Source organism: Cnephaeus nilssonii (genome assembly GCF_951640355.1).
Source record: "Cnephaeus nilssonii genome assembly, chromosome: 17".
NCBI classification, from domain to species: domain Eukaryota; kingdom Metazoa; phylum Chordata; class Mammalia; order Chiroptera; family Vespertilionidae; genus Cnephaeus; species Cnephaeus nilssonii.
The window spans coordinates 9,311,965-9,326,965 of record NC_137088.1 but is presented as its reverse complement, the minus strand read 5'-3'; the positions used below and the strand labels follow the sequence as shown (position 1 = coordinate 9,326,965).

Genomic DNA, 15,001 nt, shown 5'->3' with positions numbered 1-15,001 from the left:
TACTGCAATGTATATTGCTTTACAATTTATATAATACTAGGTCAAACTTTATGCCATCAGTTGACAGCCTGGTAAAATGATGGCTTCCAGATATATATTACCAAAATTAACAAAGAGGTAGAAATCTAAACAGCACAACCACTGAAGAAATCAAAATGTTGCTAAAGATTTGTTCCTCCCAATTCACACCTCCCCAAGAATGGATCAGACCATTATTTTTACCCTTTAGAGTAATTCCCACATTATGCAAACTCTTCCAAAATACTTTGCAAAGCCAAGAAAACATTAATAAATTTCATCTAGTTCTGTACTTTTTAAAAAATCACCACAAACAAATGGGTTTTATACCAAAAGTGCAAAGAAATTATCATTTATTTGGAAACTTGTCAAAAGTATTACAAAAATAAATGATTTGACCCATAAAATTACACCAATAGATTTATTTTAAAACGTGATAGAACTTAGCAGCCACTCTAATAAAAACAAAATACAGTAATTACTACAGTGTGTACTATGTGCCAAGCACTAAGTGCCTTACACTTATGAACTAATTTTATACTAACATCACTATGAGGTTGCTTCATTTTATAGATGGAAGAACTGAGATACAAGGAAACCAAGTGACTTGTTCAGGATCACACACCAAAGAAAGTGATGGATTCATGATTGAACCTAGAGTTCAAGGCACAAAATCTGAGTCCTTAACTACAATTCTACATTGCTTCTTCTAAAGCCAGGAATAGAAGGAAACTTCATATACACTATAGAATATATATCAGAAACTAACAATGAAGTTAACAGTAAGATTTCCAGGGGTACATGTAGAAGATATGAGGTCTTTGTATGTGATATTCTATGATGAGATGCCACTTCCATCTTGAAAAGTTTCTAGTCTGGTGGTGGAGAGGGGTAGGTAGATTGTGCCCAATTTAAAGACGGTTCAATTGGAGAGTAAGTTTTTAAAATAATGAAAATTATTTTCTATATGCTAAAAGAAATATTTGCCATACCAAACCTCAAAGAACCTACAATAAATTGGCATGAATGTATACACATAAGGATTAAGTTGAGAATAATTTACAAGGCAATTTAACAACAGTTGCACATTAAAGCAGCAACTAATTTAAAGTACTGAGGTCAAATGAGTAAGAGGAATGAAGAAGCATCTGAAGACGTCTTTCACAGATGAGCTGGATCTGAAGAGATCTAGAAATGAGATTATCTGGAAGATTATGAGGAACATAGATTAGCAAATGGGAAAAATAAAAGGTTTTCTGAGTATGGAATACTAGTGATGGGGTCTAGACTGGAGAAGTTTAAAAAGTAAACAAACAAACAAAAAATGTAAGGCCCTGGCCAGTTTGGCTCAGTGAATAGAGCACCAGCCCACAAACTGAAGGGTCCTAGGTTAGACTCCAATCGAGGGCACATATCTCGGTTGCAGGCTCGATCCCCGGCCCTGGTCCAGGCACATGCAGGAACCAACCAATCACCGTGTCTCTCTCACATTAATGCTTACCTCTGTGTCTCTCTCCCCCTCCCTTCCACTCTCTAAAAGTCAACAGAGCCCTAGCCGGTTTGGCTCAGTGAATAGAGCGTCGGCCTGCAGACTGAAGGGTTCCAGGTTCAATTCCAGTCAAGGGCACATGCCTGAGTTGTGGGCTCGATCCCCAGTGGGGGGTGTGCAGAAGGCAGCCGATCCATGATTCTCTCTCATCATTGATGTTTCTCTCTCCTGCTCCCTTCCTCTCTTAAATAAGTCAACATAAAAATTTCCTCTGATGAGGATTAACACAACAAAAAAAAGTAGGTAAGGAGGTATTCAGCCAAGAGAAAGTAAAGAATGAATCAGAGTCTTGGAGAATAACTTTATAAAATAGGAGAGGTGGAATAGAATAAGAAAGATATAATCTCTGTTCTTGAAAAGCATGGTATGATCATGGGGTGCATACTGAAGATATGAGATACATTTCTAAACAGTTGAAAGAAAGAGAGAGAAAGAGAGAAGAGAGGGAGGAAGGAAAAAAGATAGAAGAGAGAGAGGGAAACAAGGAAGGAAGGAGGGAGGGAAAGAAGGGAGGGAGGGAGGGAAGAGTGGGAGAGAGAGAGGGAGAGAGGAAAACCCAACAAGTACAAGAAACTGTAGCTACACTTTCCCAATAGTGGAGAAGGACTGCATTGTTCCTCCCACTCTCCACCTTCATGACCCAACAGACAGCATTTAGGGAATAGCCCACTTTAATTAATGGTTCCAAGAGGGGATCAGGGTAAATATCCTTCTTATAAAGAAAGCTTAATTCAAAGTTCCTTGCTCTGTGTCTTAGAAACTTACACCTAAGAACCTGATGAAGCCAGACCTCAGAGCTTCTCTCGAGTGTGAGTTCGATAGTGGTGATTAAGAGTAGAAAGCTGACTGAAGGCTTTTCCACACTCAATACATTCATAGGGTTTCTCCCCAGTGTGAATTCTCTGATGTGCAATGAGGTGTGACTTTCGACCGAAGGATCTGCCACACTCATTGCATTTATAGGGCTTTTCACCTGTGTGAAGTCTCTGATGTCGAATAAGATTACTATTCTGACGAAAGGCCTTGCCACACTCATTGCACTCAAAAGGCTTTTCTCCAGTGTGAATTCTCTGATGGTCAATAAGATCTCTTTTAGAAGATAAACCTTTCCCACACTCGTTGCACTTGTAGGGTTTCTTACCAGTGTGAAGTGCTTGATGTCGGAGAAGATATGTATTCCGAGAAAAGGCTGCTCCACACTTAATGCATTCATAAGGCTTCTCCCCCGTATGGGTTCTTAGGTGGTCATAGAGTTTGTAACTCACACTGTAAGCTTTTCCACATTCATTACATTTATATGGTTTCTCTCCATTATGGAACCTCTGGTGTTGAATGAGATTGGACATGTGCCGATAGGTCTTTTCACACTTGCTGCACTCATAGGGCTTTTCCCCTGTGTGGGTTCTGAGATGAGCCATGAGCTGAGATGTCTGCCTGAAGGCCTTGCCACACTCATTACATACAAAGGGTTTCTCTCCAGTGTGGATTCTCTGATGGTTAGTGAGGTGTGTACTCCTATTGAAAGCTCTGCCACATTCATCACATTGATAGAATTTCTGTGCCTTTAAAACTTGATATTCTGTAGGACTACAGGACAGATTCTTACGTTCCCCAAGATCCTTATACTCATCACATCCATTTTCTGTAGATTTGTTTTTATCCTCACATGTTCTTTCCAAGAAATCACTTTCTAGTCTGCTCCCCTCCTCCTCTGAGGGTTGTGCTTCTAGCTTCATTAAAGCATCTTCACAGGCATTTCCAGCTTCTGGTCCCCCAGGAACCACCCCATACAGGCCTCCTGATGTCCCATCAGATGACTCTGTTCCTTTGGAAATTTCCTGCCTTGGAGGCAACTCTGAATTTTCCATCTGAGTCTCACCTGATGCGGAAAGAAAGAAGAAAAAAGCATTTCTTATCCTACTGAGGAAACAGAATCATCAGGAGTCTATTTATCTGAAAAAGCCTTCACATAAGGAATGAGGTAACAAATTGAGAACAAGAGAAAAAAAATCAGAAACAGCTCAAATTTTTCTTCATGGACAAAAGGGGAAAGGTCAGTGGAGGAAGATGGATAAAGATCTATCAGGACAGAGAGATACTGAGCCAGCACAGTCAAGTGAGGAGGAAAAGTGAAAGGTCAGAGACCAAAGCTGAAATGATGCATGGGGAGAAGCCAAGCCATTAGGAGCCACAGCAACCAGAAAGCAATTGGGAACCAAGTCTAATTGAGAAGAAGCCATGAGGGGAGAAAAGATTCAGAGTGAAAACAATGGGTATCAGTGGGAGGAGTATGTAGGGAGCCAGCTGTGTTATGTCCCTAATTCAACATAGTGTAAAAACTCATTTCCTTTTGTTGCTGAGGCTCCCAGGCTCCTCAGTCTCAATGAGGCCCTGCTTTCCTAAGTCTGGTCTAGCTGGTCAGTTTGTACAGATTTCTCTGTCCCTTTAGCCTTATTGTAAGTAACATAACTCATCACTTACAATAACTTGAGTGCTCTCTAATCCTTATAAATACAAACTCTAACTAAACCACCCTAGCTCAATCCATTATGAGGTAAAGAGAATGTTGAAAACTGTTAATGCTGGGTGATGGGCGCAGAGAGGTTCACTGTATTGTTCTGTCTTGTCTATGTTGTAATTTTTCATAATAAAAGTTTAAAAAGAAAAAATTGAGCAAAGAAAATGTGAAGGATGCAGATGCTAAGTTACCAGGGCACAGAATCATTACCCAGTGAGGTCATGCTGCAGTTCATTTCCAGCATCATGTTCTGGTACGGGGCTCTCTGACTCAGTGACGGATCTTCCAACTTCTGTTCAGTGTAGTCCACAGACAGGAACTTGTACACTGCAGACCCCTGCAATGACAAGCTTCTACTGCTCAAGAGATATTCCCAACCTGAAGGGCGGAGTCATCAGAGATACCAAGAGCACAGGGTATGGGCCCTGGTGGGCAAAGAGGTGGAGGAGGAAGAAGCTGGGATGACACATCTAAAAGGACAAGTACAGGGCCAGAGAGAGTCCATGAACTCAGTAGGTGGCACCAAGCTCCAAGGGAAGCAAGAAGGTTGGAAGCCAGAGGAGCAGTTTCAGAATGATCCAGTGCCCCTGAGATAAGCTCTAGCTAGTGGTTCCCAACCTTTTTTTGGCCATGACCCACCTAAGCATCTCTAAAATCCTAATGCCCATCCTGTGACATATAATTCTTATTTTTTTAAAAATGAACTCTTATTCACGTGGAGAAAGCCTAAAAGGCCATTAACTTGGTCTAAACAAGCTTCCAAAGAACATGGCATCCATGAAAGAGAAAAATAGAACAGCTGAAGTACTGAAGAAGAAATCGCTAGGAAATTGTTAAAAAATAATAATAATTTGAAGTGATATGAAAAAAATAGCAATTAGCCAGTTTGGTTCAGTGGATAGAGCGAACTGTAGGGTCCCGGGTTCAATTCTGGTCAAGGGCACGTGCCTCGGTTGCAGGTGCCTCCCTAGCCTGGGCCCTAGTCGGGGCTCATGCAGGTGGCAACCAATCAATGTGTTTCTCTCACATTGATATTTCTCTGTCCCTCTCTCTTCCAATCTCTCTAAAATCAATGAAAAATATCCTCAGGTGAGGATTAAAAAAAAAAAAAAGCAAATAAAGTTTTATAAAACATATATGAGAGAACTGCAATGCATAAATATGTCACAACACATACTTATATACTGTATATAAAGTCCCTAGGACCATAAGAAATGCAAAAAAATTCACTGTTTATAATAACTCATTCTCAAATTGTCCCCCCCTTAAAAATCAAATTGCACCCTTGTGTCCCATGTTGGGAACCACTGCTCTAGCTACCGGTATTCTGGGCCTCAGACTCAGGAACTCACAAAAGATAGACAGAACCAAGCTCACCTGGGGCCTGACCATCTGAAGCACAGTTTCTGCTGCTTGGTCTCCTATGTTCCTCACTTGGGGAAGGGAAGACACTGGGGAAGCACAATGAGCTGAAGGAGGAAAGAAATCTATGAGTGGACAAGCCCTGCCCTTGGCTTTAATAAGGTCAGTATCCCACTGAGTGGATTCAAGAAGACCCAGCAACTCCACAGTTTCTCATCCCTTGTCCATACAGGTGTTATCCTAAGTGTGCTGTGAATTTTCCAAGGAGAATGCAGTAGCAGGACCCTGGTCAAATTGAAAACTGGTCTGCCAGTCCTCACTCTCTTCAATCTCTCATAAGGAAGCTATACTTCTGACGACTTCCTCTCCACATGGCTTTCCTAGCACCAGCCTCACCTGATTTCCCCTAGATCTCTGGCCCCCCATTCTCTTCCTTGTCTGCCCTCTCATTTGGACACTCCAGGAGCTCAGACGGTAGTGCTTTCCTTTTCTCTCTGTCATAGAGATCTCACCAACTCTCACTGTTCTAATTATGCTCTTAAGTTCTCAGTTCTTTCCTAGACTCCTTTCACAAGCTTCCAGTTGCTTAGACATTTAATTTGCTGCCCCAGAATTCTTAAGTTCAGTATCTCAAATGTATGTTCTTCACATCTTCCTTTCCTAAGTTCTGTCAATGATTCCAGACATTGTCCAAAACCCTCTAATTCCCCCTCTTCTCCCTTACCCCATGGATTTTTCCTTCACAATGCCTGTCATATCTATCACTTTCCACTCCATTCAACCTTGCTCAGGCAATAATCACCTCACATATATTCTCCTACACTAGTCTCCTACTAAAGCTTCCCACCACTGGTCTACCCTTTGGATCAGTAATGCTCACATGTGCCCGAGTAATTGTCCTGAACTTCTTACCCTTAACTCTAAGGCCTTGTACAAACAGACCCTAGGCTCTCAAATGCAGTCCTCCTTGACCCTACCTCAACAGGGTCCAAGGATTAACCACTTAAGTCTTTGTTTATATTCTGTACTAGGTGTTCTCCACCCTTAAATTTTCTCCTTGAGCCCTAGCCAGTTTTGCTCAGTGGGTAGAGCATCAGCTTGCGAACTGAAGGGTCCCGGGTTCGATTCCAGCCAAGGGCACGTGCCTGGGTTGTGGGCTCAATCCCCAGTGTGGGGCATGCAGAAGGCAGCCAAGCAATGATTCTCTCTCATCATTGATGTTTTTATCTCTCTCTCCCTCGCCCTTCCTCTCTGAAATCAATAAAAATATATTAAAGAAAAAACTTCTCCTTGATTTTTTCACTATCCAACACCACTGCTATCTCATCCATGAAGCATCCATCCCCTACCCACCCCAGCTCACCATTAACAATGTCCACATGATCTTGCTTACAATTAACAACGTCCACATTGCTCATTTGTGATGGCATCAAATGCCTGAGAATAGATATCACTCATGTCTCTTATGAGATTGGCTCTTACACTATGACCGACTCTCTGCCTAGAAGGTAACTAAATGGCTCTTTGAAAGCACAGTGATGGTATACTATACTATCTCTGCTGCCAACAGTGCCTTTGCCATGACAAAAACTTGCTAAATACATTAATGATTAAAGAATAAGCAAAGGGAACAGAAAAAGTGTCTATGGAAGGAAGACAGAGGGCAGGGCAATGAGGGATTCCAATAAGGTGGAGAAGTGGAGATGAAGGAAAAGTGATTCCAGAAGAGAGAACAGAGGTGTGACTAGACGCCAGAGCCAGAGAGGCAAGTACCGGAGTGCCCATTGGGGAGGCAGTATGCCCCTGGGTCATGAGGAGGCTCCAGGTGGGCTCCAGGGGCTGAACGGTTACTGAGGAGTGAGGTAGAAAGAGATTCCTCTGTTGCACTCAAGGCTGTCATCTCCTCCAAATGCATTTCCTGTTTCTGTGCTGGAGCTGAAACCTAGAGACAAGGAAATACAATTGGGTTCAAGAGACAATCTTTGAAGGTACAGAATCCAAAACCTCTAAGAAGCATCCCAGGAAAGAAAGCCAGGGAAAGGAAGAGCCAGAGTATCTTTCCAGCCCCACCAATACAACCTACTAGGGGAAGGAACTGTCTAAGCAGTATCTACAGCCTATAATCCTCATCCTTCTGTTGACTTCCTGTTAGAAGCTTGAAGATCAGATTATATAACCACTTTCCCTCTGTGTCAATTCCTCAGACACAAATTGCTTTAAGTATCATGTAAGAAAAGGAGTCAGGAGAGCAATTCAGCACTCTCTCTAGGACCTAAGCCTATAGAAGAGACCAAACGGAAGTACCAAAAAATGAAAGAATGATAGCTGTGTATATCTGTATGTGCACAAATAATGCTACTGAGGCTGACAGCTGAAGCAATATCCCAAAAACAGTGGCTGACAAACCTCAAAAGAGCTTTTCCAATGTCTCTCAGCAAAAGTGTCTCCTCTTCAGAGAAACCATCCCTGACCACACTGACAAAGCAAAGACAGTCACTCTCTCCAATTACCTGATTATATTTTCTATTGCATGTATTAAATCTCTATATTATCTTATTTACACCTTTATTGTATATGTCTCCCCAATGAAATATAAGCTTTTTGTCTTGACCACTAGCTCCTAGAACAATGCTGGGCCCAACATTGGTGTTCAATTAATATTTGCTGGCTGATTTCCTCTTGATATTTTGCTACAGGTTTTTAGGATTATCTGCAAACTCAGTTTTCAATAGGAACTACATCTCCTCAATAGTTTATATTAAGAAGTCAAATAGGATCAGATAACATCAATTTTTAGAGACTTTGAGAATATCTCAAACCACAGACCTTTTCTTTCTAACCGTTGCTGCTGTCATCAAACCAGCTCCTCACAATCTCATGATTACTATTTTTACCAGCATTTGGAACAGAAAATCTAAAACATCTAAATAAATCACGTTTATAAGCTCATTCACTCTGCATATACATAGTACATCAGAAGGAGAATATGACTGCTCCTTTGATAAACCATACTGGACTTGCCCAATTGGGTTACATCTGCTGATGGGAGGGAACTTGCTTCTTTACTGTATACCTCTCCAGTGTAGTGGTGGGACCATGAGGCTCCCTGGGGTCTGTGGTGACCAGGTTCTGCACTGGGCAGATCTTATAAATGAGAGTTACAGTTCTCTTTTAAAAAATACATATGTTTTTATTGATTTTAGAGAGTGGGGAAGAGAGAGAAACATCGATGGGAGAGAATCAATAACGATTGGCTACCTCCTACATGCCCCCTTCTAGGGATCGAGCCTGCAACCCAGCACATGCCCTTACCGGGAATCTAACTGGTGATCTCTTGGTACATGGGTCAAATCTCAACCACTGAGCACAATAGCTGAGTGGGAGTTACAGCTCTTAAATAAAGCAGCTCTGGGAACTGGCAGAAGATGGACCTTAATTGCACTATGACAACAAAACTTTGTAATTCACCAGCAATTAAACCTTGGCACACTTCCTGTTCATTATCTAGGACTCATAAATTTCCTTTCCTCCCAGGCATGCAATCCCCATTCCAATTTTCATTCTAAGATGGCATTCCACAGCAAGACACTATTGCAGTGGTCGGCAAACTCATTAGTCAACAGAGCCAAATATCAACAGTACAACGATTGAAATTTCTTTTGAGAGCCAAATTTTTTAAACTTAAACTATATAGGTAGGTACATTGTTATTAACTTAATGAGGGTACTCCTAAGCTGGCCTTTGCTAAAAACTCAAGGGGCCAAAGAGCCGCATGTGGCTCGCAAGCCGCAGTTTGCCGACCACTGCACTAGGGGAAAGCTAGGGGCTCAGAACCTAGGGAGCTGGAAAAGTCTCGTTCTCACACTTGGTGGTAATCAGCAATAATCACACTTTGGCTAAGTCTCAGGGACAAAGGGAACACCTACTAGCTCTTTCATCTTAGATGAGTCAATTAACCTTTCTGTGCTCCTATCACTTGTCAAATGGAGATAATGATTACTATTTTCATATTTTGTAAGCCTGCTAGGAGCTAAAATAAAAGGATATAAAAGCATTTTTCAAGTTGCATGATTCTGCAGCCCTTCAAGGATACCTTTTCAACCTTTTCCAGCCCCAATGTGCACACATGCACATGCTCCCTCCTGCTAGGCATCTGATCTGCCCTGACATTCCTTAACTGCCCCATGCCAAACTGCCATGAGAAAGCTTGCTTATTCATCCTATATAATAAAAGGCTAATATGCAAATCGACCGAATGACCGGTAGATACGATGTGCACTGACCACGAGGGGGCAGACGCTCAATGCAGGAGCTGCCCCTTGGTGGTCAGTGCACTCCCACAGGGGGAGTGCCGCTCAGCCAGAAGCCGGGCTCACAGCTGGCGAGCACAGCAGCGGTGGTGGTGGCGGGAGCCTCTCTGCCTCCTTGGAGTCGGGTATCCCCCCAAGGGGTCCTGACGAGAGGGCACAGGCCAAGCAGAAGTACCCCCCCCCCCCGCCCCGTACCGACACAGTGCAGGAATGTCATGCACCGGACCTCTAGTTTAGCCATAAGTACATATTATGAGCCTGTGCTAGGAGAGCCATGCTCTCATGTCTTTATTTGGTTAATCCTCATCTGAGGATTTTTAGATACAGTGAGCGAGAGGGAGAGGGAGACAGACACATCGACCAGCTGCTTCCTGTACGCACCCCTACGGGGGTCAGGGATTGAACCTACAACCTAGGTACATGTCCTTGCCTGTGAATCAAATCCGAGACCCGTCGATGTCGATGTGTGGGCTGACACTCCAACCACTGAGCACACCAGCCAGAGCGCTGCTCTCTTGTCTTCGCATCAGAAAGCTAACAATAGTGGCAGAGTAAGAAATGGAATCCAAAGACCCCACTCCTAGGTTCAGCTGCTCTATCAACTGTTAGTCACTCTCTTGGGTTTGTGACTCCATCACTTTTTAAAAAATACATATTTTTATTGATTTCAGAAAGGAAGGGAGAGGGAGAGAGATAGAAACATCAATAATGAGAATCATTGATCGGCTGCCTCCTGCACACCCCACACTGGGGATCAAGCCCGCAACCCAGGCATGCGTCCTGACTGGGAATCGAACCGTGAACTCCTGGTTCATTGGTTGACACTCAACCACTGAGCCATGGCGGCTGGGCCACAGTCTCTTTTTTCTGAGGCTCCCTGGATAAAAAAGACTGAACTTTAATAGAGGGAGCATTTTTTTCTGCTTAAAGCAAAAGAAGTGAATAGGGAAAATTTTCTTCCACCCTCCTCACTAAATGGCACTCTAAACAGTTCTTTAAGCCATTTGTCTTTGCCCATGATTGGGCCTACTTGCTCTCTAGACCCCAGTGATGGTTGATTTATTTCTGTGTGTGTTTACAGAAGGAAATGGATTTGATAATGCCAAATGGGCATTGGCTAATACTCTTGGGAAAAGATTTAGCCCTAGGACTCCCAATCAACTGGAAGTGATTCCCTAGGCATAAATATGTAATCATTTTTTTAAAAGCACTGAATAAAAGTATGTGATGGTATTTGGGAAATTTTATTTATGAGTTTTTCCTGGTAAACTGCAAAGGAGTAAACATAGAACAGACCCTAATTCACCCTGTTCACTTACAAGGGAGCAATCTGAGACTCATCTGAAGGAACTGACTTACTCATGGTGTGATGGTCTTTTGATGTGTAAATTTAGCATTAATCTAGGTGTTGCTGTGAAGGTATTTTGTACATGTGATTAAAGTCCGTAATCAGTTTACTTTAGTATCCTAGATAATTTGGATGGGCCTGACTTAATCAGTTGGAAGACCTAAAATTCAGAACTGACGGTTCCATTGAAGAAATTCTGCCTGGGACAGCAGCTTCAGCCTGTGCCTGAGAGTCTCAGCCAGCCCTTCCAGCTGGCCCGCCCTACAGATTTCAGACTTGCCTTGCTAGCTCCATAATCACACAAGCCACTTTCTATCAATAATATAAATATGTATATAAATACATAAATTAATTTTCTACTGGTTTTTCTTCTTTGGCTGAACCCTGGCTGATCTAAATGGTCATTGAGCGAGTTAGCTCTGTGGTCCTAGAAGCCAGATTTCCCCCTGTTATCACACTTTTGACTCTCCAGCTTTTCCTCTAATCTGAATTACCTTGGCTTTAAATTTGAGAGATCCGAGGGAAACAGGAAAAATTGAAATTAGAGGTAAAGAGGTAAAAAAAAACATAATTGGGTTTGGAAAGCTAGAAAAGGAAAAAATGTTTGTTTATGAAGCCCCAAATGTCACTTCTCATAAGGAACCTAAAAGGCAGGAAGAGAGAGAATTGACTGAGAAGTCGAAGAAGGGAGTAATGAGAACTTCTCAAATGAGGACCCATGTTATCAGCATACCTGAGGTTTACCTCTGCTCATCATGTTCCCGCATTCTAACCAATGTGCAGATCCTCTACTGCCCGGAGTGCTGTGTGGATCTCCAGGCTGGAGCTGGGCCCACAAAACACTATTTCACAAAGTGATTCACAGCTTGGCTGCAATCTGCATTTCTGTTCATGGCTTGGAGCATAAACAGAAGTGCATGACTGGCTCAGGAATCCTAAGAGCAAACCAGCCTAGGGCCTAAGGAATGGAGAATGCCTACTCCCAAGCTAACCTAAGCATTAGAGAATGGCTCTAGATGCCAACTACTCACCTTTCCTGATCCACTGAGGTGTCTCTGGAAATCCTCCACCACGGCCACGGCTTCCTCGCCACTCTTGGGGTGATGCAGCTGCACCCAGGTCCGGAGCTGGCTAGGCAGGATGCTCAGGAACTGCTCCAGCACCAGCAGCTCCAGGATCTGCTCCTTGGTGTGCACCTCTGGCATCAGCCACCAGCGGCAGAGCTCCCGAAGCCGGCTCAGCGCCTCCTGGGGCCCAGACATCTCATGGTAGTACAACTGCCTGAAGTGTAGCCGGAAAATTTCACAAACAGGAGGGTGGTTCTTTTGGAGACTGCAGCCTTGGCCCCAGGTCTGGCTCCCTGGCTCCTGCTTCTGGAGCACAGCACTCCCTGGGATGAGGCCTAAAGTTTCCCTGCCTGGGGTGGCCATTGTGACCCCAAAGAGAAGCTTGTTCCAGCAGCAGTTTGTCTGATTAAAATGATGGTCTATAATTCAGGAGCTTTTTTCAAAGTTGGGATGTAGGGTGAGGGGAGTGTCACCTACAGAAACATAAGAGAGAAATCAAAGTCCTTGAAGTATTCAGGCTGATAACAGACCAATGAGAGAGAATCAACGACTGGCTGCCTCCTGCATGGCCCCTACTGGGGATCAAGGCCACAATCTGGGCATGTGCCCTGACCGAGAATCGTAGGGTGAGCTCCTGACTCATGGGTTGCCACTCAGCTACTGGGCAACACCGGCTGGGCTTCCTTTCAACTTCTGACAAACTCCTACTCATTTGTCAAGACCCAAATGCCATTTTCTCTTGAAGGCTTTCCTGATTGCCTTATACAGGAAGAGGGCTGGCAGCCTCCTTCTCTGACCTTCTCACTATAACACTGTACTTTATTTTTTATTTTATTTTTCTAACATATTTTTATTGATTTCAGAGAGGGAAAGGGAGAGAGAGATAGAAACATCAATTATGAGACTCATGGTTCGGCTGCCTCCCGCACGCCCCGCACCAGCGATCAAGCCCGCAACCTGGGCATGTGACCTTGACTGGAATCGAACCTGGGACGCTTAAGTCCACAGGCTGATGCTCTATCCACTGAGCCAAACCAGCCAGGGCAACACTGTACTCTAACTAGTTTATACAACTCAACGCTCACACCCTCCAAACTGCTAGATGGCCACCAAAGGAAAAAAACCTGATGGAGTCAGACAATGTCAGACCTTTTCTGTCCTGGCCAGTGTGGGACACTGTCCTGTGGACTGAGAGGTCGTGGGTATGATTCCTAGTCAGGCACATGACCGGTTGGGTTGGTATGGGAGGCAACTGATTGATGTTTCTCTTTCACATCGATGTTTCTTTCTCTAAAATCAATGAAGGAATATCCTCTGGTGAGGATTGAAAAAAAACAAAACATGCCCCAGGGCCGTGGTCGGCAAACTGCGGCTCGAGAGCCACATGCGGCTCTTTGGCCCCTTGAGTGTGGCTTTTCCACAAAATACCACGGCCCAGGCGAGTCTATTTTGAAGAAGTGGCGTTAGAAGAAGTTTAAAAAATTTGGCTCTCAAAAGAAATTTCAATCGTTGTACTGTTGATATTTGGCTCTGTTGACTACTGAGTTTGCCGACCACTGCCCTAGGTGGTTTGGCTCAGTGGATAGAGCGTTGGGCTGCGGGTTCAATTCCCAGTGGGGGGCGTGCAGGAGGCAGCAGATCAATGATTCTCTCTCATCATTGATGTTTCTATCTCTCCCTTCCTCTCGGAAATCAATAAAAAATATATAAAAAACCAGACCTTTTTCTCTTTAATCTACCTTCCCTAGAAAACCTTCCTGATCTTGATCTGTCCAGGCTTAAGTGTGGTTATTGCCTCAGTGAGGCCATTACCTTTTTCATTCAAACTAGAGCAGTACTCGTATTTTGGGGTTTACATGGCTGTCTCCCCCACTTTCTGGGTGGACTCAGAGGGCAGGGCTGGTTTCTAGTCATCTTTGCATATGTGTGTACATGGCACACAGAAACGCATTTGGTAAACGAATGAATGTGGTTCATTTAACTAATACTGAAATAGGAGGGAAACTTTTATTCAGTTTATATTAGGGTAAAACTTTGAGAATCAGCACTTTAGTGGTAACTAGGGCATCTGTGCTCTGCTTCCAATTCCAATTCTGCAACTGGGTACCCTGGGTAAGCTACTTCTCTCTAGGTCTCAATTTCTTTATAAACGACGAAAATAACCTGTGAACTCTTGGAGCCCATCCATATTTAAAGCATGGCCATTTCCCACTTCCTTTACTGTTCCGAATGCTCAGCAGCTTATCTCATCTGGATTTTTGCGTGTCCAAGTCACACTCCACGTTTGAAATTCCCGCAGCGTCTGACCCACTTCCGAAGCTTCGCCTTGTGTCCCAGGGTAAGGCTGGGAAAACACCTATCTGCACTGTGCGCTCCACCAGGCGTCTGCGACGCCGCTCACCTGGCCACGTCTGCCTTGTTCATCGCCGCACCCGCAGGGGCCCGGCTCCAGGTCGGGCACCGCTGGTCAGGGGAATGCGACAAAGAGGAGGCTGCTCCTGAGCGCCACAGGGATGGCACCGCCGGCCGCGGGGGCGAAGCATGGGCCTGGCCAGCGTGGCCGACTTGGGCTGTGGGCGGCCGCGACTCCAGTCTAACGACCCCGGCCCCGGCAGCCCCTCGTTCCCCGCCCCGGGCAGCCCCTCGTTCCCCGCCCCCGGCAGCCTCTCGTTCCCCGCCCCCGGCAGCCCCTCGTTCCCCGCCCCGGGCAGCCCCTCGTTCCCCGCCCCCGGTCCACTCACTGGGAGTACCGCTGCGGCGCCGCCTCGGCGCACAACACCCTGGTTGCCGGCAGAAGCAAAAAAACAATGGCCGAGCCGGAAGCGAGAG

At 44.5% G+C, this 15,001-nt stretch overlaps 1 protein-coding gene across 1 annotated transcript in view; it reads right to left on the bottom strand.

The window, feature by feature from the left end:
• Nucleotides 1-15,001, bottom strand: part of ZNF197 (zinc finger protein 197) — a 56,119-nt gene extending 41,118 nt beyond the window's left edge. Inside the window, exons 1-6 of the mRNA XM_079795051.1 lie at nucleotides 14,914-15,001; nucleotides 12,137-12,645; nucleotides 7,221-7,389; nucleotides 5,463-5,554; nucleotides 4,296-4,422; nucleotides 2,366-3,446 (exon numbers count right to left, since the gene is read on the bottom strand). Of these exons, the coding sequence (XP_079651177.1) occupies nucleotides 2,366-3,446; nucleotides 4,296-4,422; nucleotides 5,463-5,554; nucleotides 7,221-7,389; nucleotides 12,137-12,535 (1,868 nt within the window). The 5' untranslated portion in view covers nucleotides 12,536-12,645; nucleotides 14,914-15,001. The remainder of the gene's footprint in view (nucleotides 1-2,365; nucleotides 3,447-4,295; nucleotides 4,423-5,462; nucleotides 5,555-7,220; nucleotides 7,390-12,136; nucleotides 12,646-14,913) is intronic.